General features: G+C 41.0%; 1 protein-coding gene across 7 annotated transcripts; it reads right to left on the reverse strand.

Annotated features, from left to right (window-relative positions):
- Positions 1–2,076: 2,076 nt before the first annotated feature.
- Positions 2,077–26,363, reverse strand: VGLL1 (vestigial like family member 1). 7 transcript variants are annotated; one of them, XM_079124175.1, is made up of 6 exons: positions 26,217–26,363; positions 22,224–22,465; positions 11,473–11,751; positions 9,549–9,608; positions 4,924–5,048; positions 2,077–3,296 (listed from the first exon to the last, which is right to left on the reverse strand). In XM_079124175.1, exons 2-5 carry the CDS (start codon positions 22,435–22,437, stop codon positions 4,963–4,965), a joined length of 639 nt encoding a protein of 212 aa, XP_078980301.1. In that variant the 5' UTR covers positions 22,438–22,465; positions 26,217–26,363; the 3' UTR covers positions 2,077–3,296; positions 4,924–4,962. The 7 variants fall into 7 exon arrangements, with proteins under 7 accessions (XP_078980301.1, XP_078980298.1, XP_078980302.1 ...); XM_079124172.1 differs by having other exon boundaries at positions 11,332–11,751; XM_079124176.1 differs by lacking the exon at positions 4,924–5,048.
- Positions 26,364–27,211: the final 848 nt, after the last annotated feature.

Consider the following 27,211-nt stretch of genomic DNA (forward strand, 5'->3'; position numbering starts at 1 on the left):
AAAGGGGGGGCTGGGGATGCAGTTCAGTGGTTAAATGCCCTTGGTTCAATCCCTGTACCAAAAAAAAAAAAAAAATGAATAACAAAACATGAAAGTGCTAACTTTCCCTTTACAAATGGGTAATACAGTACTTTAAAACCCTACCCATTATAGGAACTGAAATGGACTATTGCATTATTACTTTATATTTTGAAAATACAAATATTTTACAAAATTATTTTCAATTATGTTAAACTGGAGAAATTATTAGGGAAAAGTCAGCATTTACTATTAATCTGGGAGAAAAAATAACTTTTTAGTTAACATTTATTTGTGGAGGGATAGTTTTATTTTCAATATTAGGTACTATGCAATATAGTATATATACTATAGTATATAATAAATCTATTATATAGGTTTTTAAAATAGAAAAATACTTAAATGCAAGCTTTGATTATATCTGCAAATAACATTTTTATTTGGAATTTTTATAATAGTCTTTACAAGAAAAGGAAATTGTCACCTGCCTTGTTTTTTTCAGACAGGCATCATTCAAGTATGTGAGAGTTTCCAGTCCATGAAGTAATTTCAGTTCTTCCAAATTGTAAAGGTCAGGCATGGGTGTGTGTTTGGAAGTGGGAGGTAAGTACCAAGGCAGCTTTTGAGTCAGTCAATTAGGTCATTTGTCAGTTTCTCAAAAATATAGAGAGTGATGTGAATGAGATTTATGGATTCTATCCCTATTGGACCTTGACTTTCTATGGTTGCAAGACCTTGATCAATCTGATGGGAAAAAATGCCACCCCCTACATTCCACTCATCTACCATTGCTCAATATTATCAACTAGAGTGTAGATGAAGCCATAGAGATAATGCACTGGGGACAACTACCTCACTTTTTTGTGTAAAGGGTGGTACATATCTTATAGGGTGGAAGGAGGAGTATTTTTTTATTATAAGAGTAAAATTCCAAAGTAAATTAAAGAAGTGCTTTTTAATAAAGTTAGCACATGGAAATAAAGCAGGAAAGCGAAATCAGAATGAATATAGAAAACCAGAAATCTAAGTCTGAGATTAAGCAGCAGTTGATCTAAGCAAGTATTTATCTGTATATGTCAGAGGAGTTGGGGGTCTCTTAGCAACACAGGGGCTTTTCTTTTGTCTTTATTGAAGTGGGAAAATTGATTACTGGTTTTGGCATTATTCAAAAGAGAACTTCTAGGGATTTGTAGGTAAATGTTATTAGATCACCCAGGCTACCCGAGGTACCAGTTCTTCTTGAATCATTTCTTCTTTTCCCTAAACTTTATTAAGAGTTCAATTCTGAGCAGGGTACAGTGGCACAGCCTGTAATCCCAGCGCTTGGGAAGCTGAGGCAGGAGGATCACAAGTTCAAAGTCAGCCTCAGCAACTTAGTGAGACCCTAAGCAAGATGTAGGGAAGTGGCTTAGTGGTTAAATGTCCCTGGTACAAAAAAAAAAAATAGTTCAATTCTAATGATGCATTTTATCTTCTAACACAGATGAATCTTTCTAAAATGAGCCAAGATAAACAGAAATGTGTAATTAGTAATCACAAGCACTAGAATTAGCTTAGCTTCCACTCCAAATTTTCCCAACCATCACCTAAAAAGAACAAAGCTTTTGAAGGCACCCAACTTCAAGGGAAAATCTACTGACTAGGTCTTTTTTCATCTGGCTTAATGGTGGAAATATAAGTAATGCACTGGAAAAAAAAATGTTGTTGAAATAGAAGAATTGCCCCAAATCACAGTGCACTCATAGAAAAATCATGGTCTTTATTAACACAGTAGATAGCAGTAACAAGTATCTAAGAGGCATGCTGATATTAGCCCTTGACAAGTACCTTATGATGGAGAGAAAAAGAGCACTGAGTTCAGACACCAGGATTTCAGTGTTGGTTCTGTTATTGACTATGTGATTTGGGTCAGGACATTTACCCTCTCTAAGCCTCAGTATCCACCGATATTAAATGAATATAATAATGTCCATCTAAGGGTTTCTGGAAAGTTTGAATGAGAGAGTGAGTGTGAAAAACCTTAGAATTCAGGACAGGGTAATCTGTAAAAGTAGTTTTATTATTATTCATCCTCTTAGCTGTTACTCAAGAGCAAGTGGGACACAAATAGAGAACATCGATGGCAGGGGATTCTGGGATTGTCAAAGGGCAAACTCCCAGCTCATACTAGACACAAGGCTGTCTACCAGATCGGTAATTATCATTTTATCTGGAACATTCTGCAGGAAGGTTCTGCTGCCATGTCTTGAACCAAGCCTTGCCTTACTCCTTCAACTTGACTAAAGATGTTGCAAGTATTCATGTGGGGTCAGATGCCAGAGTTCTCAACATCATGGCAGAGAAAGAGAAATTCACAGAACCATATCCAAGAAATGTTCTTGCTACAGCAAATTCTGTTCCAGCAACAGGCCTAATGTGGGAAGGGGCACGTTTTTCAACTTCCAAAAAGTTAGGTTCTTAGGCTTCTCAATAATTCCATTTGCAATCATGTTTTTTTTTTTTTTTTGGAATTGAGGAATCAAATTTTCCAAGTGAAAGTATTTCATTCATCAAGTGCAGATGTAGACTTCTTGGCTTCTTTCCAGACTTCAGTTGGAAATGTAGAGAGCCCACAACCTCAACCCACTCTTGGTAGGTCTTGCCCACTTCCTTTTCATTTTGCTTTTGGTACAGGAAGGAGTGAAGTTGACCACAGTCTAATGAAGACTGAAAGCTTCAGGCTGTTCTTGACACAACAATCCATTTGGGAGGCTGGAGATATAGCTCAGTTGGTAGACTGCTTGCTTACTTTGCATGCACAAGGCCCCAGCACCACAAAAACAAAATAAAACAGAACAACAACAATCCATTTGGGATCATGGGACAAAGGCATAAAATAAATACCATGTGGTTAGTCTTGGTTCAAAGGTTATTGCCAGGGAGAAAAAAGATGCTGTGATCTCTAAGTAAAAAGGCAGTGGGTATAAACAAGCAGGCAGGCCTCTATACTCTCTACCCTGGCACAGCTCTTTAACATGCTGGGAAATCACTTAGCAAGTTTGGAAAATTCTCTCATATGGCATATTGCCAAGGAAGAGAAACGCACAATCTTAGGGAGAGCAGAAACTTGCTTCTGATTTAATGTTATTTAGTGCCAGAAAAAGAAAAGGACAGTGAGGTCTCTAGACCCTGTGGATTCACAGTAGAAAATCATAAGCAGGTTTAGAAAAACTATTTCTCTTCTTCAAATGGAGGTTAATAAAAGTACAGATCTTTTCTTCTCTCTGGAGATTGGCTTCCTGAAAAATAGGAAAAGCATGATGAAAAAGAGGATAGCTATGAGGTCAGATGAGCCCAGGCTTGAGTCCTGGACCCAGCACTGCCTAGCAGTGTGACTTCGGCTCAGTTACCAAACCTATCTGAGTTCTACTGCCCTCATGTGAAATGGAGATATTAATAACTACTTTCTAAGATTCTGGTGAGGATTCAGTCAAATGTACATAAAACTCCCAGCAGCAGACACATATATGTTTAATAAATCTTCATTATTATTTGGTTTAAGGAAGCAGTGTCTCTAAAGGTGATAGAGTTGAATTATTGTGTAGTCAAGCTGCACCTTAGCTTACTGGGTAGTACCAAGCACTTTGAAGTCAGAGGAAACTGTCATTTACTCACTGGGGCAAGTTACTTAACCTCCTAAAACTTCAATTTGCCCATCTGTCAATGTGGATAAAAATAGAGCCTGTATTATAATGACAATGTGGTTTCTTTTTTTCTTTCCTCTTTTTCTTTTTTTTTTTTTTTAAATTTGGTACTGTAGATTGAACACTTGACCACTAAGCTACATCCCTCAGCCATTTTTCGTATTTTATTTAGAGACAGGGTCTCACTGAGTTCCTTAGGGCCTTGCTGAGGCTGGCTTTGAATGAGCAATCCTCCTGTCTCAGCCTCCCAAGTCACTGGGATTCCTTTTATTTAAACTGATGACTGATTGATTGATTGGTTGATGCTAAGGATGGGACGGGCCTTGTGCATGCTAGGCAAGTGCTCTACCACCGAATTACCTCTTCAATTTGCTACTGGTCCTTACTTTGCTTTACTTCCATGATTTTTGCCATGCTCCTCATCTCTAATTAACTTGTACACCTGTTCCCATGGTCACACCCTAGACTCTGTCAGCACCCACTCAGATAGAACCCTTGCAATCTGTATTTCAAACATTTGCACTACAACCACTACCTCCTATTTCACTGGCTTAAGTAATCTTCACCCCATAACCTCCACTAGCTCATCAACTTCCACCTGCTTCCATTTCCCTCTGTGTGCATTTTAGATACCATGATCTCATGGTGTAATAACTCACTGGCAAATACCTTCAATTCCTTTTCCTTTTTCTCTGTCCATCATCTCACTCACCACAATCTCAACCCTGAACAAGCCATCCATTTGCCTTCTGTGCACATCACACTAACCCAACATCATTTGTTAGCTGACCCACTTCCACTTGAAATTCACGATTTCAAATATCAGCTCATCTCTGAGAGATCCTGATTAGTTTGTCCATTAGCAGGCTTGTTTTCCCCATGCCTAAGAAGACTTTTTCACACTTTCATATTATGTTCAAACATCCCATACTCATTCTTACCTGATGAACCTGCCCCATGTTTGACTAGGAAAATGGAAATCATAGATTAGTACTTTTTAATCTCCCCACCAGCAAGCCTGCAAGTCTATTTGTGTCTGTGTTATGATCCTCCTTCCTATGTACTTTCTTTTTTTTAAAGTTATAAAGAAAAGAGGTTTATTTCGGTCCACAGTTTTGGTCTAAAGTCAAGGGACTGCATCTTGTGATGCTTTTCTTATTGGCAGTTCCAAAGCAGTGCATGACATCTGTATCGTCAACTGCACACTACCACAACAAAGTACCTGAGACTCCTAATGAAGAAAGGAGAGGTTTATTTTGGCTCATGATTCTGGAGGTCCAAGTCCAAGATTAGGTGGACCCATGGGTTTGGACTTGTGGTGAGGGTAGCACATCATGGCAGGAACATCTGTTGGAGAAAGAACTCACATCTTGGTCATGAAGTAGAGGGAGAGGAAAGGACTAATGGGGTCCCACAATCCCTTACTAGGTCCCACCTGTTATAAGTCCACAACATCTCCCAATACTGCTTCCTGGGGACCAAGTCTTCACACATGGCCCCTTGGGGGACATTCATCCAAAATCATTGCAGTATGATACGGCAAGCGACAGGGCACACAGGCATGCTTCCTCTGAGTCTCTCCCTCTTATCCTATGTATTTTCAATGACACAATAGTCTCTCTTCCTGTCAATTGTCAATACTTCTAAGACCCTTCTATCTTCTCAATGATTTCTCCCACGAAGTCATCCCCATCCTTCATACCATCAATGTCTTCATCTTCACTGGACCATTCCCATTACCAAACAAATAGGTTCTGGTATTTACCTTCTTTTAAAGACTTCAAACCTTACTAATGTCCTTAGCTGTCACCTAATTTCTCTTTACTGCTTCAATACCAAACTTCTCGAAGAAGCTGCTGGTGCTTACTGTCTCTATTTTCTTACTTCCCATTCATTCTTTAACACTGCCCAACCTGACTTCTGTCCACATTGCATAAGAAAAACTGCTCTTAACAAGTTTGACAACATCTTTGATACCACATCCCATAGAAATTTCTGTCCTCCTTTATTTGACCTCTTGGTTGCTTTTGACTCAGCTGATTATTCCTTCTGTTTTGAAACACTCTCCTCTTTTAGTTTCTGTTATATAGCATACTGCCCTAGTTCTTCTCCTACCACACTTGTTGCTCCTTGTCTATCTCTACTATTAGTTTCTCATGTCCCCAACTTCAAAATATTGGCATGCTCTAGGACTCTGTCCTCTGTGCTCCTCTCTTCTCATCTACATCCTCTAGGTGATCATATCCAATGGCTTTAAATGCAATTTATATACTATACTGATAAATTCCAAATGTTTACCCAGACTTTTATGAACTTGTCATTCACATACACAACTAGTTAAAAGATGTGTCTACTTAGATGTCTCATAGGCACCTTAACATTAACATGGCCAAAACAGAGTTGTGTTCATCTACAGTCTTCATTTTGCTACATGTACCATCTTTCAACCAGTCGCTCAAGCAGGTAACAAGAGCTAAGCTAGTTTCTTCACTTCTCCTCACCACTCATCAAATCCATTACCAAGTCCTAAGCCTAAAAGTCCCTAACCCAGGCCATCATCTTCTTCTCCCACTGTTTTTTTTTTTTTTTTTTTTTTTTTGGTGCCAGGGATTGAACCCAGGGGGCACTCAACCTTTGAGTAGTATCTACAGCTCTTTTTTCTATTTTATTTTGAGACAGGGTCTTGCTGTGTTGCTTAGGGTATCACTAAGTTGCTGAGGCTGGCTTTGAACTGCCCATCCTCCTGCCTCAGCCTCCTGAGCTGCTGGAATTACAGTTATGTGCCACTACAACCGGCCTCTCTCCCACTTCTTGCCTCCTAACTCATCTCTTTTTTCATTGATGCCTTTTTCCCATCTATCCTCCCACAATGCTTTCTGTGACCTTATTAGATGCAAACTGACTCACACTTAAAATCCTCCCATCACTCCTCAAGTTACTTAGGATATCAAATCTAAACTCCCAACTTTAGGCAAAAGCCCTTGTGTCATCGTGGCCTCTGCGTACCTCTCCAGCCTTGTTTTGTGCCACATTCTTCCTTTGTTCACTGAACTCCACCCACACTGATCTTTTTTTCCCATTCCTCACACACAATTCAGCTTCCTCTACCTCCCTCCATCTCCTGCCCAGTTCTTCCCAAAGCTGGTTCTCTCACTTGTTTGGGTCCCTGCTCTCATGACACTTCCTCAGAGAAGCTTTCTTTGACCATCTTATCTAAAGTTGCTGCCATCTTTTTTAAACTATTTCAACATTTTGAGTGTTTCCTTACCATAACTTGGAAATATTTTGTTTTCTTCTTTTTTTTCTGGGGGTGGGGCAAATATATCTTCCCCACTAAACTATTAACTGTGTGAGTACAGGGACCAAGACAGTTTTATTCACTATTACATCTCCAATACATATAATAGCAATATTTCTGGCAAATATCTGTATATATTGAAGTACTACTGTACAACCACTGTCTAGTTCTACAGACAAAATAAACCCACTAAAACTTTTGGCACCAACGTTTATGGAACTCACCTCCAGAATGCCTCTCTAACCTCTCTCCAACCACCCTCTGGCTTTGATTGCTCTTTGGCGCCACATGATTCCTACCTCATAGGTACATGAGGGGGTTAAGTCCATATGGGAGGGATGGGAGAGTCTCTGTCTTACTTCCGTTGCAGCATATTTATCTGGAACCTCACATTGGAAATCTTTTGGAACAAGAACTCCTACTGAAAAGTTCATGCGGGTCACTTCAAAATGAAGTTAATATAAAATCCGTAAAGAATTAGAACACAAGCAGATGCAACTGTGTCTCATACCAGATCTACCCCACAGGAAGAGGGGCACATAATTCAGGCAGATAACAAGTTCAGTGAATCTTAACATTGGGCAAGTTGGGGAGACTGATGTCATCCTTAAGAACCCTGGCTTTGCTGGGTTTTGTGGTCACCTTCCTTGAGCTCCAAGGTCTCCCTCTCCCCTCTATATTCCATGCAGCCTCCCTCTTCCCAGAGCAATAGTATTAGGCTGACAAGCTTGAGACTGTTGACATAGTCACACACCCTTTCCCTGCTTTCTCTCAAATCCTCTTTGCAAGAGAAGGTCATCCCTGTACCCTTTTCCCAAGGTAATATTGCTATTTGTTCTTTTGCTTGCTTTCTGAAATTTCTGCATCTCTCATTTTTATGCTAGAATAGTGTCCTAACCACAGATTGACAGTAAACCCATGTAGAGTGAATTAGTCTCACCCGTCACTAATTTTTACTATTATGCAATTTATTTAAGTTGGAATTGCTTTGAGGATTATATAACACCATGAGAACAAAGAGGCAATATTACATCTATCATTTGCAAGTGCTGTGTAATCTGAAGGCAAGTCCTTTCAGCTGTTTGAGACTCAGATTCCTCATTTATCAAGTGGAGATATTCATTTATTCAATCATTATTTACTGAATATCTATTGCATAAACTACCTAGGATATACTCGTATACATATCACAAGTTCTTGGTGGGGACTAAGCAGAATGATGTGTTTGGTATCTGGCTCAGAGTCAACACCAATAAATGTTGTTGTTGTTGTGGGCCTATGAACAATAGAAAGCATCATTACATTATCAGTAATTCCAAGACTTTCAATAAAATAATATAGAAACTATTAACAAATACTTAGGAGATATCACAGTCCTGACTTGCGAGCTGAACTTGGGCCTGAACTTAAGTAAAGCCTGACTCAATCATAGACCTTCCAACTAGCCCTAAATGTCTCTCCTCACCTAGTTAATCACTGAAGATGATTGGTTGATTTGTTTTCCACAACAGCCTCAAAAAGATGAAGTTTTACTATTTGGGCAGGTTTTCCCTGCATCATTTCCTTTTAAAATGTTATTTTATTGTTTCTAGCATTCATTCATTCATTCAACAAATACGTATGGACCTCTGTGCCAAGCATTCCTGCAGGTATTGGGACATGACAGTACACACTTCAAAGTCTCAGTCCTCATTGAACTGACATTTTAGTGGGGGACTATATATCACCCTCAACCCCTCTTCACACTGGACTGTAAAATGCTTGAAATCCGGGCTGTGGTGCTGTTTCTTCCTTTTGGTCCTCTCTGAAACACACAACTGGAACATAGTTTGGGATACCCAGGATGCCCTCCAAAAATCCTACACATTTTGATGGCTTACTATGTGCCAAGCTTCATCCTAAGTATTTGCATACACTATTTCATTTAATGCTCATAGAAACTTTATAAGGTGAGCAATGTTTTTACCCCTACTTTACAAATACAACAACTGAGGCATAGAGACCTTAAGAAATGTGACCAAGTTCCTGAGGCTAAAGTAATGAAGCTGGGATTTGGATCCTGAACCTATATCATGCAGATCCTCTCCTTCACCCAGGTTACCCTGATTTTGAAGTTCCTATGAATTCCACTTTCAAATTGAGCATGGAGCCCACAGTCTTTGTCTTGGGCTTCAGTCATATTTTCCCTGATCAGAGTCCTGGAGTGGCCCTATGTGCTAAGCTGAAAACTGAGCATCTGGGACAAAGCAAGCTAATCCTCATGGATTTGTTCATTATTGTGAGTCACCTTGGTTACCTCAGGTAAGTTGGGCTCAGAGAAAAGGACTCAATAGAGTTGCTTCTCTATCAAAATGAGAAAATATGTAAGAAATTTTATAAGATATGAAGTACTTGGACTCAATGAAACCAATTCTATCCATGGGAATCCCAAATAATAGGAACAAGGCTCCTATAAGCTTCTGGGGACCTTGATTTTTAACAATATAAGCTCCTCAAATTTGTTCTCAGGATACAGAACCCCACTATCAAAGGCTGAACTGGATACCTACTTTCATTTGCAAGGCTGGGACTGGCAGGTCCATGACTGGGGGAGACATATATTTTCTTACCTGGAAAAGAATAAAAAGAATAAAAAGGGCTGGGTTAAAAAGTGCCCAGCAGGCCCCCAGGGGCCCCAGATGGCCTGTCTCTCAGTGTATGGACACCTGGCATATTTTCTCGTAACATGAAAAATCAAAGACGCTTCTATTCTTAAGGCCTCTTGGAACTTGTTCCCATCTTATAGACAGTGTTCCTAATTAAAGGTCACTTCCTCAACAGTTCCTGGTGAGTCACCAGTGAATATGACTGATTGTCAACATTAGTAGGAACGTTTGAAGAGCTCACAACAGTTGAGACTTTGATGATGAACCTTTGTTCATGAATTTTTGTCTAGAGCTTTCAGGAATAGGATAATGCCTGTATTATCAGTTTGTTTGCCATAATGTGCTTGGCTTATAGTATAGGCTCACTAAATATTTGCTGAATTGGATTTGAAGTGTATACAGTCATTATGTTTGAAAGATGATGATTTGAGCCATGCGTGTTCTAACCGACTGTTGAATAAGGGTTCTGCTATGTGTCTGCACAGGCGTATACACAAACACAGTTGGTTTGATTTTCCCTCTGAATCCAGTAGGATAAGATTTTGAAAAAGGGTATAGGATGGAAATTTTCACTGGTATCCCAAGCTTGACATTTTTACGATTTACTCTCTGCATGCATTGCTAATCAAACTCTAGAAATGACACAAAGTTATTTTATGAGAAATTTGTTGTGAAACATTAGGATGGAACCCAGTGCTGGACTTAGGCAGGCTATGCTTAACAGGCTCTTTGTGTACTATATCTTTAGTTCACAGTAAAGGCAGCTTCCAGTAATTTCTTTCAGGCATAGAACCACAGATATGTACAGACTAGAGGATTGCAAAACAAAATTAATCCAGAGAACAGAATGCAGACTTGGCCACACGAACCTATAAACATATAACATATATATGCTATTACAAGTATTTCCTAGGAAGGGCAATCTTTCAGCAGAGTAGATACTTTTTTACTGAAAGCATAATTCATTCCAGTTCTGTCCTTTTACAATACAGGAAGTCCTGTTTCTGATGGGTACTTTGCATATAGTAGACCCTAATTAAATATTTGTTTGGTGAGTGAGTAAATGAAAAAGTGACCGATCCTTAAAAGAGTTTTCAGTTCAGGGAGATGTAGCCATCAGGGGGCAATGACTCAAGGGAAACCGAGCAGGAAGCCACAGACAGCTGTCTCCAGGCAGCAATGGGACTGCCTCTTCAGTCGCTTTGAATTTTAATGTGTGGAGCAGATGGTTGGTATAGATTGCCCTTGTTTTTGCCCAGGAACCTGGCATCATTGCAAGTTTTCAACCTGTTTGGAGCATAACGTTCAAGCCTGTAGGTACGTCACAGAGCTCTGTTTTGCAAACAGATTATTTAATGGCTCCCAATGAGGTAGATGTGGGACCCTCCAATTTCAGGCAGCAGTCCATCATTTTTCTAGGGAAAGGCCAAGTCAACAGACTGGAGTGAGTCTTGAGGGCCAATTCCATCTGGCTGGCAATCTATGTGACTCTTTAACCATAAAACTGTGAGTGTTAATGAAGCCTAGTGAAAATATGTGTAATATTTATATAAAACATTCCATCCCTCAGCAGAAACCCTATATCCAGAGTGGCAGAAATTAGCCTTAGCACCCATCTAATGCCAACTCACTCTTGACCACAACCCATTGGAGGCAATCCTCCATGTATCTGTAAGCATTTCCTTACAGTGGACTGATCTGGGAGGTAGGTTGAGAAGCAATCCTGTGCTTCCGGCTATCTGGACAGGGTTGCGATCCTCCCTCGTGGCAGATTTCTGAGGGCAGTTTAGACATCTGTCTTGCTGGAGGAGACTTAGGAGAGGCTCACATTTCCCATCAGGCCGGGGTTCTGGAACCAGGTGCCCATCAGGAAAGACATGAGAGTAGCCAGGCTCTGGGGACCTGGGGCTGGCTAGGGAGGGGAAATGCCACAGCTCCCGAGGATGAGTAGAGGGGGCCTCAGGCAGGGACAGTGGATACTGATCCACAGCCACAGGACCAGATACATTCAAGCTGCTGTTGTTGGTGCTATTTGCATGAGACACGTCCGGCTGTGACTTTGTCCATGGAGAAGAGAAACGCCACTGATTTGGTGGCATGTCACCATCTGGAAGAAAAGATGTAGGACACATGTCAGGTGTTTACTTATCATTTTTAAAATGGATGCACCTGTTTTTTTAGGTTAATACATACTGTATTTTTAACTTGAAGAAAATTTTTAAAAAGTGAAATACACATACACACTAATCATAGTATTCATAAACACTCGTACTCCTTCAGTCCTATTTCTTTCTAGGATTTGTGTCTATTCATGTATACATTCTCTTCACAACATGTATCATTATTAAAGCTGATTTTGCTTCATTAAATATACAAATATCCTCCCATAGCAATGAACAGAGCCAAACACCAACTTTTTAAATGGGTATACACTATTCCTGTATATGAAAATAGTGGATTAACAAATGTCATATTTGTGGGCAACTCAGTCGCTTCTATTTTTTAAGTTATATCAACAACATTGCAGTGAGCAACTCTGCACATACATTTTTGTTACCTTGTCAAATTAGCCCCTTAATTAAACGTTTTAGAAGTAAAAGTGTTTAATTTGTGTTTAGTTGCTGATATTGTTTAGCTTTATTTCATAGTTAGTGTTTTAAATTCACCAAATAGAAGGACTCTATAGAACATTATAAAGGGTTTAACACTTGTCTTTTGCTATTAAACAGGCAACAGTTAGTTGGTCATTAATAAAACTCTAGGGGTTAAAGCCACATTTTCCAGAGAAATCTGAGGCACAGGGATGTTAAGAGATTGAACTAAGGTGGCAAAGAGATTAGCCCATTAGGGAACTGAACTGTAGCAATGAGTAATGGGTGAAAAAGTAATTGTTTGGACCTCATCTTTAAAGTAAGAATTGTTAGTGTCAAGAGGCAACTCAGCCAGCCACCAGTGGTGCATGCCTTGTAATCCCAGTGGCTCAGCAGGCTGAGATAGGAGAATGGTGAGTTCAAAGCCAGCCTTAGCAACAGGGAGGTGCTAAGCAACTGAGTGAAATCCTGCCTCTAAATAAAATACAAAATAAGGCTGGGGATGTGACTCAGTGGTTGAGTGCCCCTGAGTTTAATCCCCAGTACAAAAAAATAAAAAAATGAAAAAGGCAACTTAGTTTCTTCTTGCCAAGTCTGTGTGGACTGACTAGTAGGGAATGAAGTCTTCTGTAGTCCCATAGACACTATGCTAATTGTGCCTATCATAACTAATAGCTAAATCTGCTACCTCCAATGTCTAAGATAGCTTACAGCATAGATGGATGTTTTGTCCATTCTCAACACCCACTCAGACAAGAGGGCAGGAGGGAAATAACTCTGCCAGATGATGCTTAAATCATGGAGTCTCTCATCTATACAAGATATTGGAGGAGGGGGACATGAGGATGAAGACAAAGGAAGATTGGCAGGAGGTCCTGAGACACTGGGCCCTTTTCCCTCCATGGGCACCTTTCCTTAGCTCTCCTTAAAGTTCAGTTTGACTGGATTTTGTACAAGATAGAAACATTTGAGAGGACAACCCAGTGTTACAGGAGTGGCCCCACCCAACACCTCAGCTTTCTGTGTAGCAGATATTAAAAGCAAAAGAAGCCTAAACCTACGGTGGCAGACAATCTGCTCAACATCACATACCATTCACAATGAGCAATAGGCAATGGTTGGAGTCTTCTAATGAAATCAAAGACAAGAAGATACATTAGGGTGTATTCTTAGGGATGAATGTTATTTTTGAAAACTGATATCTCCAGGCCAGTAGCAATTCAGGGCACTGTGTGGCACAAACAGAATGATTAAGTTGATTTCATATAATCACTGTCCATGTTTCATATTGAATGAGGGTACTGCATGTCCTAAGCACAAATTGGAAACAAAGCCTAGCCTCTGACAAATGGGCAGTTTCCATCTGGACTGTCCCCACAGATCTCATACATATGACTTAGGTGGTTGCTGAGTGCTTGAGATGGTGAAAGCAGGACCCATGGTGTTTTGAATATTTTTCTTAACTGCTTCTCTACCAGAATTCTCTAACTGAAATGTTAAGGGGAGTTGGTAGTGTACCAATGTTCATGGTCCTATGTGGTCACTTGGTGCTCTAGAGTACAATTTGGATGGGAGCATGGAGGGATGAATGGGGTGTCTCAATTGTGAGTTCACCACAACCCAATACCTTTAGGTAGCTTGGGAAAACTCACTCTTCCAGACAAGGCTTGATTGTTGGTGGCCCATAGTGTGGAAACACTACATTTGGGTTGGCCATGCTTTCTCAGGTTTTTTGAGCCAACTTCTCTGACAACCATGCCCATCTTCACAGTGGGCGGAGGAGAATATCTTAGACCATATACTTAACTGTTTCAAGGATACTCCTGCTACTAGAAGTGACTGGTGACATTCCAACTCAAGTGTCCCTTCTTAGCTACAGAGGGAGAGAGAGAGAGAGAGAGAGAGAGAGAGAATGAACACAGCCCAGGGGTGACTTTGCAGCCTTTTCAAACCCCAAACTACATTAACAGATGGAGAGTATGTGAGGAACATTTGATTCAAAGACACTTGTGGTAGGTTGGGATTTTTCTTCCAGTAGGAATGCAGATGACTTTTACTCCATATACTCCAACCTTGGACATCAGACCATACCTCTTAGTCCCATCCATGCCTCTAGAATTCCTGAGGCCCTTGGTCCTAAAACCAGGCCTTTCCAGAGAGTACTAGTCTCCATTTCTTATTCTGCCCATTCTTCTACCCCTTTAGGTGAAACTGTTAGGCCATTCCCCCTGCTTCCCAAACACACTCAGAGATACCACTTGTTCTTACCCATATATGCTTCTGAAAGGCCCTGAAATTTCTAGAAGCACTGAACAGTTTCCCTCCATGCCAGAGGACTATCCTCCACTCTATCCCTGAATGATGGCCCTGGCTCCCTTGTATGATGGCTGTGACTCCCTATTCCAAACTAATTTCTATACATACAAAAAGTAAACACTACCCTCCCCGAAGACTCTCTGGATTTATAGTCCAAAGTTCCTGTTCTTTTCTTGTTCCTTTCTGTGACTACAATATGTTTATCCTTCATAGCAGTAATCCTATCATTTCTTCATTCATTCATTCATTTGATATTGGCCTCCACTGTCCAGTAAACATTAAGAGGGATGATATCATTTCTCTTTTGTTCACCATCTTGTCTCCAGGAATTTGCACAGTTCTTGACATATGGTAGGACCTGACTAAATACCATTTCAATGAATTCACATGTGTACATATGCAGTGACATACATGTTCACACAAAATTCACACACATACACATGGTTGCACACATTGTGTGCGTGTGTATGCATGTGCACACGTGCATACACACACACACACACACACACACACACATACACACCTTCCCACTGAAAATTTCCATATTGCACAGAGGAGCACGCAAAATGGTTAGAAGCACAGACTTTGAAGTCAGACAAGCTTGGAGTCCAGACCCAGATCTTCCATTTCCTAGTCATGTGACACTGAGCAAGCCCCCTCCCACCTTTGAACCTCCTGGGACTGTTGTGAGACTGAATAAAACAATCCATGCAAAGGGCTTAGCAAAGTGCCTGGTACATACTAGGAACTCAATAAACAGTAGCTCTTTTGTTGATATATTAATCATTTCAGTTTATAAACCCAGTTTGTCTCTCTTTACTGGTTTGCAGCATAATCAACCCAGGAAAAATCAAGATAGTAATTAAGGTAGAAGGCCTAACAATCCACCCTGCCATAAGTCACTTAGTACCAGAGAATGCAAAGAAAGTAAGGACTGAGCAGGTAAGCCCACAACAGCAACAAAATTTATAGCACTTCAGGGCTGGTGTGGAGGATAGGAGTAGATACTGGCTATCAAGGAGAGATTTTAGAAGACTTTGCTCAGTCTGTGTCCATTCCCAGGGAATAAGACAACAGAAGTGGGCAGGAACAATTTATAAATATAGGATAGATTTTGTTTATTGAGTGATTACTATGGACCAGTTGCTTTGCTTAGCACTCTGTATACATGAGCTCATGTGATCCTCACAGTAACCCAAATGATAAAATAGAGTCTGAGAGGTTAAAGTAACTTGCCTTAAGGCCATACGGTCAGTACGTGAGAATGCTGTCTAATTCCAAACCTCATACTGCTACTGGCTTCCCCAATATTCCAAAGAATGCAGTAAGTTGGGCAGTTTCACACACTACAGGGACTTGAGGAGTGACATATTGGGATAACAATTTTTCAGTATGTATGAAAATCCTAAAATTTTTGTGTACATTTTGATCCAGTGTATTGATCTTTTTTCCCATTGTTATAGCAAAATGCCTGAGGCTGGGTAATTTGTATAGTATAGGAGGCAGAAAATTCAAACATCATGACACCAGCTCTGGTGAAGGCTCCCAGCTGTATAACATTGTGGTGGGTGGCCTCATGGTGGGGGAAATTGCAAGAAAAAGAGATCATATGGTGAGACAGGAACCAGAGAGTGATTCAGGGATCTGGTTCACTCTTGAATAACAACTTACTTTCATGAGAACTAACTTAGGGTCCCATGAGAACTACCTTAATCCCTCTGAGGGCAGTGCCCCCAATGACTTCTCACTAGAGTTCACATCTCAAAGATTCCTCCAGTTCTCATATAGCCACACTGGGGACCAAGCTACCAACATGTTATGATTTAAATTTGGAATGTCCCCCAAAATACTCACATGTTGAAGGTGTAGTCCACAATGTAGTAATGTTCAGGGGTGGGACTTTTTGGAAGTGATTGGATCATAAGGGCATTGATCTCAGTAGTGGATTAATCCATTGATATCCAAATGTACTACTGGGAGGTGATGGAAACTGTAGGCAGGTGGGGCATTGTTGAAGGATGCTGATCACTGGAGGTATGCCCTGAGGGGACTATATCTTGTTTCTTGCCCCTTCTTCTCTGTCTCTTTCTGCTTCCTGGATGTCATAAGCTGAGCAACTTTTCTCTACCACACCTTTCTGCCATGGTGTTCTGCCTTACCTTAGTCCCAGAGCAATAGAGCAAGCCAACCATGTACTGAACCCTCTGAAACCATGAGTCAGTATAAATCTTTCCTCTTCTAGGTTGTTTATGTCAAGTATTTTGATCACAGTGACACAAAGCTAACTAACATACAACAGATGAAATGTTGGGGGACATACTTAAAGCATACCCAAACCATAGCACCCAGATATTCCCTTACAACAATTGATTTTTAAAATGTAATTCATGATGCATGCAAACATTTAGCTACAAGGATATTCAAAGAGATATTTATAATATAGTAAAAGACTAACAATAACCTAAATGTTCAAAAATTTTAGTAAGTTTGATACATCTATAAAATGAAACTGTTGAAATTAAAATTTCACTGTATAACATCCAGTGAAATGAAGAAATGTATAGGACTTATTGTCAAAAAAAAAAGCAGTATATGCAGGGGGCTGGAGTTATGGCTCAGTGGTAGAGTGCTTGCCCTGGCATGTGTGAGGCCCTGGGTTCCATCTTCAGCACCACACAGAAATAAATTAAAAAAAAAAAATAAAGATCCATTGACAACTAAAAAAAGCAGGATATGCAAAGTGATGCCATGTAAAAATTAGTAGGTGTGCATAGATGCTCATGTGGTTTTTGTTACCCAAAAGTGTATCTGCGTTCTCTAAATTTTCAGATATGAACACATATTATTTTTATAATTAGAAAAAAAGCTAACTTTTGAGAAAGAATCTTCCATGACATGTTGGAAACTAGGTCTACAGTGAAACAATGTGAGAGGTAGCAGAATCTTTAAAGAGATTGTACTCTAGTAGGAGGGCAAACTCCTGTCTCAGCCTCCAAAGTGTTGGAAATACAGGTATACACCATTGCACCCAGCTAAGCTATTTTTTAAGCAAAAATTTGAGAAATCACTTGATCAATGAATCTCCAAAAAATGAGTGACAGTTGTGAAGACCAATCCATAATGTGTGTGTGTGTGTCTTTAAGACCAGTCCTACTTTATGATGAAGGTGAAACCAGAAACAAACACACACACACACACACACACACACACACACACACACACAGAGACATCTTGTCCTACAAGAGTTCAAACTTTGGCTTGTCTGGTTTGCATGCATTGACTCTGCCCTCTCTGCCTGGTGGCACTAAACCCTCATTCTTTCAACCCAGGAACAAAGCAGATAGTCCTTAAAATTACCTGAAGTTAAAATAACACCACAAGCAGAGGAAAAGCTTAACGAAGAAAGTCCTGTTTCAGGATAACAGAAAATCCTGCTCAGTTCCAATCCCTCCTCAGTCACCTCCCTGGAGTAGCTAGTGCAGGTTCCTTGAAGATGGAGGTCAAATACAGATCTGTATCTTGAAAGTTGAGTAGCTAAGAGATCAGAACATGGAAACAAATCCATCTGGTGACAAATACTATAACCACCCCTTACTAGTTGTGGGATCTTAGACAAGTCACTTGACTCTGAGCCTCAATTACCTCACCAGAAATAGAACCATGGTAAGAGTAACCAATAGGATTGGCATGAAAATTCAATGAGATAACCCATGTGACAACCCTTAGCAAAGCGCCAGGCACAATGTTAACCATTGCAAACACCCTTATGGATATTAACTCTCTCTCTCCCCCATTCAAGTGTTGTCAGGGCCTACAAAGGCAGGAGAGTAGAGTCAAGAGACTGGCTCTAGAGTCCACCAGACCTGGCTTTCAATCTCTATCACTCACTGACAAGGTGACCCATCTCTGAGTACTTGCCATACCTGGGCTACAGTTTCCTCCTCTAAAATGAGGACAGTAATACCCACTGCAAAGTGGTTTTGTGAAGTACAAGCAATGTGCAGGAAAATTCACAAATATAAGCTTGCAGTTGGGGGAGTTTTCATGAACTGGGTAATGAGAACCCAGACTGAGTAACAAAACCACACTACCATTTCAGAAGGCCCCCTCAGGCGCCCTCCCCATCACTAACCCTGGCAAACATCTTCTAACAAGACCAAATCCAGTCTTCTAACACCATGGATTTGGTTTGCTTATCTTTGAACTTTATAAATCATAGTGGGTTTTAAGGACTGAAGTAAATGTAATAATTTTAACATGGTGTCTGGCACCTAGTGGAAGCTCAATATGTGTGTGTGCAGACTCCTTTCCCTTATTGGGAAAGGAGGCACAAATTGTCAATATTCACGGGCACCATAAACAGCCATCATGACTATAGCTTACATACATATTCACAGTAAAAGAGAAACCCAGCATTTCTTCCTACCTCTGCTAATCATGGCAGATGGAGGGCAGGAAGAGCAGATGGGACCCTTTGAGATGAATTATAGAAGATCTCTAGGTGGTCAGGTATATACCCTCTCTTCTCTCAACAGCTCTTGAGCATGTTACCAGGCCTGCTCAAGACTGGGACTGGGGATGGTTCAGGAGGAATATGGGCTGTGATGTACACTGGGACTGTGTCCCCCAGGAAATTGCAGTTATTGAAGCTTCCCAAGTACTGACCTAAAATTCCCAATGTCCTTTGAAATGGAAGATCATTCCAAGATATCTTCAACCTATGTTTTCTTTTCTGAAGTACAGTCCATATAAATTATACATAGGTAAACTTAAAAATAACTTTGATTTGGGAAGAGAAGCCAGGAAATTCAATGGCATTTCCTAGCCAAACAGGTCTCTGTGTTTGGGCTTTACATATTTGACTTGACAGAGTGCCCTTAGAATGTGGGCAAGTCTTCGATGGGAGCCCATGAATAGGGGCCTGTTCTCCTCAGTCTGGATTAGCTGGGGCTGACCTGCAGGGGTTAAGAGGATGCTAACTAACAGTCTGTATGAAAGGCCACTTTATAGATTTCCCACCATTTTCAAAGCTGTACATACAGCTCATGTCTCATTTAACATGTCCAATAAGAATCTCAGTAGGCCTGGACTTCTTTCAGGGGACCCTCCCCTGAGGCAGCAGAGTTCGTGAGAAACTTGACTCCTAGCTATGATAAGAGGGGCCTTGAGGGAGACAGTCTTTCCTTCAGTTGCTCAATCACCAGACAAATATTTGCCTAGCCCACACCACCCTGTATGAGGGAGGCAACATCTTCATAGGGGATTTGTGAGATTCTAACAGGGAAAATGCAACAAGAAGATAAGAGAAGAAGAAAACTACCCCTCTGTTTGGCCTGTGAAGGCTGGCTTGGCCTAGAAACAGAGCCAGGCCCAAATTCCCTTAGCAGGCAGAGGCTTCACAGAATTCAAAGTCAGAAGGCACAGAAAACATGACAGTAGCCACACAGTAAGACGCCCCCCCGAACCTTGGAGGTTATGGGAGAGGCCTGCTGCTCTGTGATCCTAATGTTTTTAATCCTAGTCATTCAAAAGCATTATCCCCACAAAAGTTACTAACACCTACATAGCACTCACTTACTTGCTACTTGACACACATTATCTCATTGACTCCCCAAAAGCACCCTTCAATAGTTAAATAATATTTGATTTTAGCAGTAAGGAAACTGAGGCATAGGCAGATGAAGTGATATGCCCCAAAATCATACTGTTAAGAAGTAATGGAACTGTGCTGGCATCAGGATAACTAGTTCTAAAGCTGTGCACCACACTGTATCCCCTCTTCACAGTGACCCCTGTGGTTTGAGTACAACTTGTTCCCTCTGAAATTCATTTTGGGATTTAATGTCCACTGTGAGGTATTTTGAGGGTGGACACTTAATCTATCATGTCTAGAGGTGGGGCCTTTGAGAGATGATTGGAAATTAGATAAGGTGATCAGGGTAGAGCCCCATGACTGAATTACTGGTGGTTTTATGAGAAGATGAAGAGAGACCAGAGAACACACACATGCACTCTTAGTCTCCCTTCATGTGATGTCTGCACAGTCTTGGGATTCTGCCAGCAAGATAGTCATCACCAGATGTGAGCTCTCAAACTTGGACAAGAACCATCTCCTTTCTTTATAACTTACCCAGTCTGTGGCATTGTATTACTGGCATCAGAAAGCAGGCTACATAGTCCATCTGTAGGATCAATACCCTGTGATTCAAATCATGGTTTCATTCATTCCTGCAATATTTATTAAGTGCCTCCCATAAGTCAGGCATTGTGCTACATACTTGGAAAGCAGCAGACTGAGTCCTGCCGCCATGGAATTCAGCCTAAAGGGGTGCAAAGGAGTCAAGAAGAAAACATATATGGTGTGTTTGGTGGTGACAAATGCTAAGAAAAAAATGAAACAGTGTAAGATGACAGAGTGACAGGGTGGGGTTTTATCATTTTTACCATAGCAGCCAAACAATTCATGCCGTTCCACAGGTTTACTTAACCCACAAGATTCTCTGAGAAAATCATGTCGTTTGACTGGAAAAGTAATTCCTAGGAAAGAAGTTAATTCTGCCATAGAGAGTACATTAGATATATATCACTACCCTGTCCAAACCCAAAGAGCAGAACCAGAGTGATAGCATCTGGAAACAGATGAGCTCTTTGCCCACAGGAAGAGACCCCATGTGTCCATTTTGTACAAAGTGCCCCACTTGGAGGCCCACAGGTCCTCCATTGGAAGCAAGACATTTACTTGTGGGTTGGGCAACAGCAATAAAAATCACTTCAAATCAATCACACTTGGGTCCATTTGCACCTTTCAAGAAGGTAAAGGGGAGCCATATCGATTCACATCTGGCAGGTAGGGATGTCTCCATTAGGCACAGGAGGCACAACGACTAGGGCCTGTGAATAGTTGTAGGGGTTCACAGAAGTGTTGTAACATTTCAAAATCAGAAGAAAAAGTTGAATATGATAATAGTACTGCATATATTAAAGGAATCCATCTTGCATTACATTCGACTCTATACCAGCACAGTTTTCAAATGTAACTTTCAATACTTTTATGGAGCAAGGGCTCCATGAAGGCAAAAGTGCCTAGGGTTCCTGAAAGTCATACTGTGGCCCCTATCAGCTTAAAGTCATACTTTCCCTCAAATCTGGTTGCTTTGATATACACATTGTGACATAGCTCTCTTGAGCAATACACACCCCTGACCCCAAGAAGGATGGGAGAAGGATGTGGCAAGACCCTTTATCTGCCTCCCTCTGGTCTCCACCCTTGCTCATCAGATCATCCACTACTGGTTGAGAGAAGGCTGAGAGCACCCGGGACATGCTTTATCTTATCATGGATCCTTTACTGTTCTTGCCCTCTGGCCAATAACAATAATAATACTACTGATTGATGGTAACAGTGAACAGTCTTGAAGCTCTGACTGTGTGCTGAGTGGAGAACCTAGCACTGAACACCATTGAGGAAATAATGAAATAAGTGAACTAATTTGATCAAACAGTGTCCATTTTTGCATTAAACTCCTAAGAAGGGGTGTGACTTCTCACTAGGCAGTGCGACTTGCCTTTAGCAAACATACACATGCGGAGTGCATCAAGTACATCAAAGAACTGAGCTTACAGTGAAAGCCTTGACAGGAAATTCCAGCCTCCTCCCTCCCTAGATACTCACCATTCCTTAGGATCACATCTTCACTCTGGCTCGAAGAGTTCAATCCCTGGGGCCTCTTGATATTGCTCAGAGCTCTTGAGAAGTGCTCATCCACTACACTGTTGATGTCTCCTTGGAAATAGGTGAAAATGACACATTGGGAATTCCACTCTGTCTTGATAGGCCTCTGTCGATCTTTGGGCTGCTGGATGTCAGTCTTCTTCATTTCTGCCATTGTGGGTAACACAAGTGAAAGCTGCAAACTAAATGTAAAAAGTTACTGGTACTGTTTCACCAAGGGCTTTGGCTGTTGTTTGGATGAGCACCATCCCTAAGGGCAAGCAATTTGCTCCTACCAAGTACAGGTTCTCACTGAAGCCCTGGGGAGTCACTGAATTCCTGAAGGTCAACAACAAAGTTGTGTTGGGCTATGACCAACTGAGGAGCCCACTATGATCAACATTCAGAAAACAACATAAAACTCTGCCAAGAGTTAAAGGTGGCCTTCTCTTACAAATGAAAATTGTGAAGCAAAATAACTGGAAAAGCAATAGGAAATGTGTCTGGAGGACATTGAAGCCAAATAACAATGTAATTTGCCTTCTGGAGAAGTGTCTTCTTCCCAGATGAATGAGCCAAGGTCAGCCCAAAACTACTGGGAGGCACAGGTTCCCCTAGAAAGTTTGGCTAAGCAATGGGTATTAGACAATTTCAGCTTGCATGGTAAGCACTACTTTCCATCACGACCATTTCCATGCAAGAGAATAAAACCCATCAAATTCTACCCTACTCTATGTAAAATAGTGTCCTGCATCCACCCAGACTTTGTCTTAGAAACTTAACAATTACAAACAATACCAGCTCTAAGGCCTGCAGACAGATATATTCTGAGCCATATACTGATCTCAAAAAATGTGTGGTAATATATTGCAGCAACATTACTGGAAAGCTCCTGAAAGATCATAACATTGTTCTTTTCACCATCATATCCTTTGTATCTAGAATTGTGCCTGGAACAGAGTGGATGCTCAATAACTGTTTGCCGAATAGTCTTCAAGTTGGAATCCCTTGGTGGCATCAACTTATCCTACCTTGTGAACTCCTTGAAGACAGAGGCTGTCCATCTGCTTCCAGTCCAGGACCAAGCACAGAGTGAGCACTCAAGACGTGCTGTGACTTTCTTTAACTAGGGATGTAGCCTGTCTGGATTCCTCTTACCTGGAGCCACCCAAGCTGATGTATGATGTGGCTGACCAAAGATGTGTTTAGTCTATTCATTAACTCAATAACTGGAGTTGAATAAATTGCCTCCATCTCTAGTCTCTGAGATCTTTGAGATTGGGGACTATTTCTTATTCATTTCTTTATCCCTGCTACCCAGCACAAAGTGGGTGATCAGTAAACAATGGCTGAATGACTGAATGTCATTTCATGCAGAGAAAGCACAACACAAGGAAATTATAGCAGATTAGGAGTCAGAAGATCTGGGGTTTTCCCCAACTGTGTGATTTTGGGGTAACTACATAGCCTTTCTGTGCTTCATATTACTCTTGGGTTTGGAGAATAAATGAAGGATTTGGAATGTGTGAATTCTGCAGCCTACCCTAGTCTTTGATGGTTCTAACAGAAGTGTCAACAGATCATAATGGGAACATCGGGAAGGGATCTGGCAGTGAGCAGACCTTCCAAAAAGTTCTGTCAGAGTCATTCCAGCCCTAGTCACAATTGGATTACATTGTCCAGAAGTTTTTCATTGAACACTATTGTTTTGTTTCTCCTGGTTGGTAGTCATGCTAAGCATAGCCAGGTACTACCTAAAAATCAAATCAATTGTATCTTTATTTGAAAAACTATGTGAACCACCACTTTCTTACCTTATGACCCAGCAATCTTACTTTTAGGTACATAGGGTCAAGAGAAACAAAAGCTACCTTCCCATAAAGAGTTGTACGTGAGCGTTCGCAGCAGTTTTATTTCTAATAAACAAATAAAGAAAATTACCCAAATGTTTATTACCAGGAGAACAAATACACTAGGTGTAATATATTCACAAAATGGAATGAAGCTCAGCAATACAAAGGAAGTACCAGTCCCCACAACAGCATGGATGAATCTCAAAAGAACATTAAATGAAAGAAACCAGACACCAAATGCCACATATTGTAAGGAACATACATTTACATGGAACAAGCACAAATAATCTATGGTGATAGAAGTCAGAACAGTGGAGATTGACTAGGAAGAGGCATGAGGGTGATGGTTACCATGTGGAAGTATACATTTGCCCATGTTGTACACTTGAGATCAGTGCACATAACTGTGGGTGAACTATTCCTCAATAAAAGCACAAGATATACTCAGATATTGGGGTTGCAGAAATACAGCCAAGGTATTGTGAATTATAAAGTAATGATAAATGTATAGACAACACATTCAAAGTTACAGTTTATAGAATACCTATTCTATTCCAGAAGCTATACATATATCTTCTCCAATTTTTATAACCCTCAAAGTAGGTATTATTAGCCCCATTTTATGGATAAGAAAGCTGGAGCTTAGAGAAGGTGAAATAAATGACCCAGGTCACACAGCTAGGTAGTGGTACAACTGGGATTTGAACCTAGGATTCTCTGGCACCAATGTCTGTCTGATTCTTACTACCCTTTTGTGATAGTCTCTTCCCCTCTGTGGGCCTCATTCTCCCTATCTATAAAATGTGGGGCAGGGTTGCTTCTAATCTATAGCAGGGCATGAGTGAGCTAGATCACTAACCCAGCCACATGGTATCCTTCATGGAATCTAGGAGTAAACTCTGTACACTCTCTCATGGCTTTTCCTTGAAACCTCCACCTGAAGCCACTAAAGACCAGCTAGCACCTCTGGAGGATTCACCCTCTTAGGCTCAGAATTGCCAGCGCCCACTGCTCTAGGCTTAGACTTGACCCAGCTTGCAGCCTTTCTTTGCTGACTGCCTCTGAAAGCCACATGTAAGGAACTGGCTGGATTCTTGGGACATCAGGGTCAGAATCATGTTCCTAATCTCCAAGGTAGAGTCGACAGAGACCACAGACCAACTGTTAATAGCCAAGAAGAGTTAGAGATAAATTCCAAGGTGATGTTTCAGCACCATCGCCTTGCAGGGCTCAGACCGTTGGGCAACTGGGGATCTTCAATAAACCACAAGTTCTACCTCTGTCTCTCTCTCCCTCTTCACAGTGGTCACACAGAAAGAAAACTGTGGGTTACTTCTGTGGATCCAGGTCACAAGCAATTCCATGGACTGTACTCAGCCCCAGTGGAAAAAAACTGTATTTGAGAGATATTAAAACTGAGAATTAAGCAGCCATGGTGGCACGTGCCTTAGTCCCAGCTACTCAGGCAGCTAAGGTGGGAGGATTACTTGTGCCCAGGAATTGGAGACCAATCTAGGAAACATAGCAAGATCCTGACTTGGAAAAATAATTAAATCTTTTTAAAATGAAAGAATATTCTGAAAAATTGTCATTCAATTTCATCTATGAAGAACTGCATCTTATGGCACCTCTAGAGAAACTTGAGTAATATCATCCTCAAATGGATTCTGTAAGGGGTCTCTATTCATGTGTGAATTAGAAAAGGAGGACCTGACCTATAAGAAGGAGATTCTGCAAAGCTACATCTAAGGGAAAGTCAGTCACAAAATATAAAGACACCCAGTGCTACGAGGTACTTAGAAATGCTGCCCAAACTTGTGAAAAAAAATCTTTGAACACGGAATCTGAAACCAGCCATTTGGCCTCCATTCTACCACAGGGACACTGCATGAATGTTTTCACCACCTGCACCTAGCACAGCAGGGACAGGGTGGGAAGTCAAAAGGCTTGGTTGTCCCAGTGATCACTTGGAACTGACCCCAAAGGGACCAGATTGTATCTCATTGAACAAAATGGGTGATTCCCTCCAATTCCTTCCCAGTTGAATTTCCATCCCTCTTCCCCGCACCCCCCACCCCACAAAGTCCCCAACCTCTCTTACCTTAATTCTGGACCATCACCTGAGACAAAGCAAGAGTTTATGGCTGGGAAAAGGTGGCTTTGATGGCCAGAGCTGCCTGGCCTGCTTTAGAGCAGCTCAGTGCTTAAGGAAGCAGGAGCTCAGGATCTGTACTTTTGTTACTTTCTACTTCTCTAGCTGGGGCTGTGCAAGGCGTTTCCTGGTAGCTATCTATTAAGAATGCAGAAAATGCACTCCAACAAGTCAACCTGGTTGGGCACCTGCAGGAATGAGGAAAACTAATAGCTCTTTTTCTTTCTGCATTAAAAAAAAAAAGCACTGTGTGATATTGTCTGGTCAACTTGTTGCTCAAAACCATACATGGGGTCAATAACAACTGAAATATCAGTTATGAGGCTTAGATCAAACTGATGTCACATTCCATCTTAGGAACCGAGAGTCAACTTGGCTTATCTCTAGTTTCTCTTCTCCCCCTACGAAAGAAAAGGGGAGTCCAGATCCCTAGAATTCTGGACCTGTTAGAGGCTTCCATGAAGTGAACAGTCCTATGAACCTGAAATACAGGAAGCTATTCAGGGTCCCCAGTAGGAGGTAGGAGCAGGGGGTATCCATTCTCATCTTACTAAATGGCACCATCATTCAGACCCCAAACCCCAGGGACATTCCTATTCCTACTTCAACATTAATTCAACAAATATATTCTAGGCACTATTCTGCAAGTTCTGTTCTCAAGTGAACAAAACACCAAATCCTTGCCTTCACAAAATAAGTACACACATGTTGTATGTATGTACATATACACACACATTATATGTGTAATGTCAGAAAGTGGGAAGTACTATGAAGAAAATTAAGCAGGGAAAGGGATATCAGGAATGCTTGGGTAGGGCACTAATATATAGAGGGTAGTCAAAAAAGAACTCTCTGATAAGGTGAAATTTGAGCAAAACCCTGCGGGAGAAAGCCCTGTGGAGACCTGCTTTCCTCATCCCTAAGGGAACATCAAATGCAAAGTG

The sequence above is a fragment of the Sciurus vulgaris genome (genome assembly GCF_902686455.1).
Source record: "Sciurus vulgaris genome assembly, chromosome: X".
Classification (NCBI taxonomy): Eukaryota; Metazoa; Chordata; class Mammalia; order Rodentia; family Sciuridae; genus Sciurus; species Sciurus vulgaris.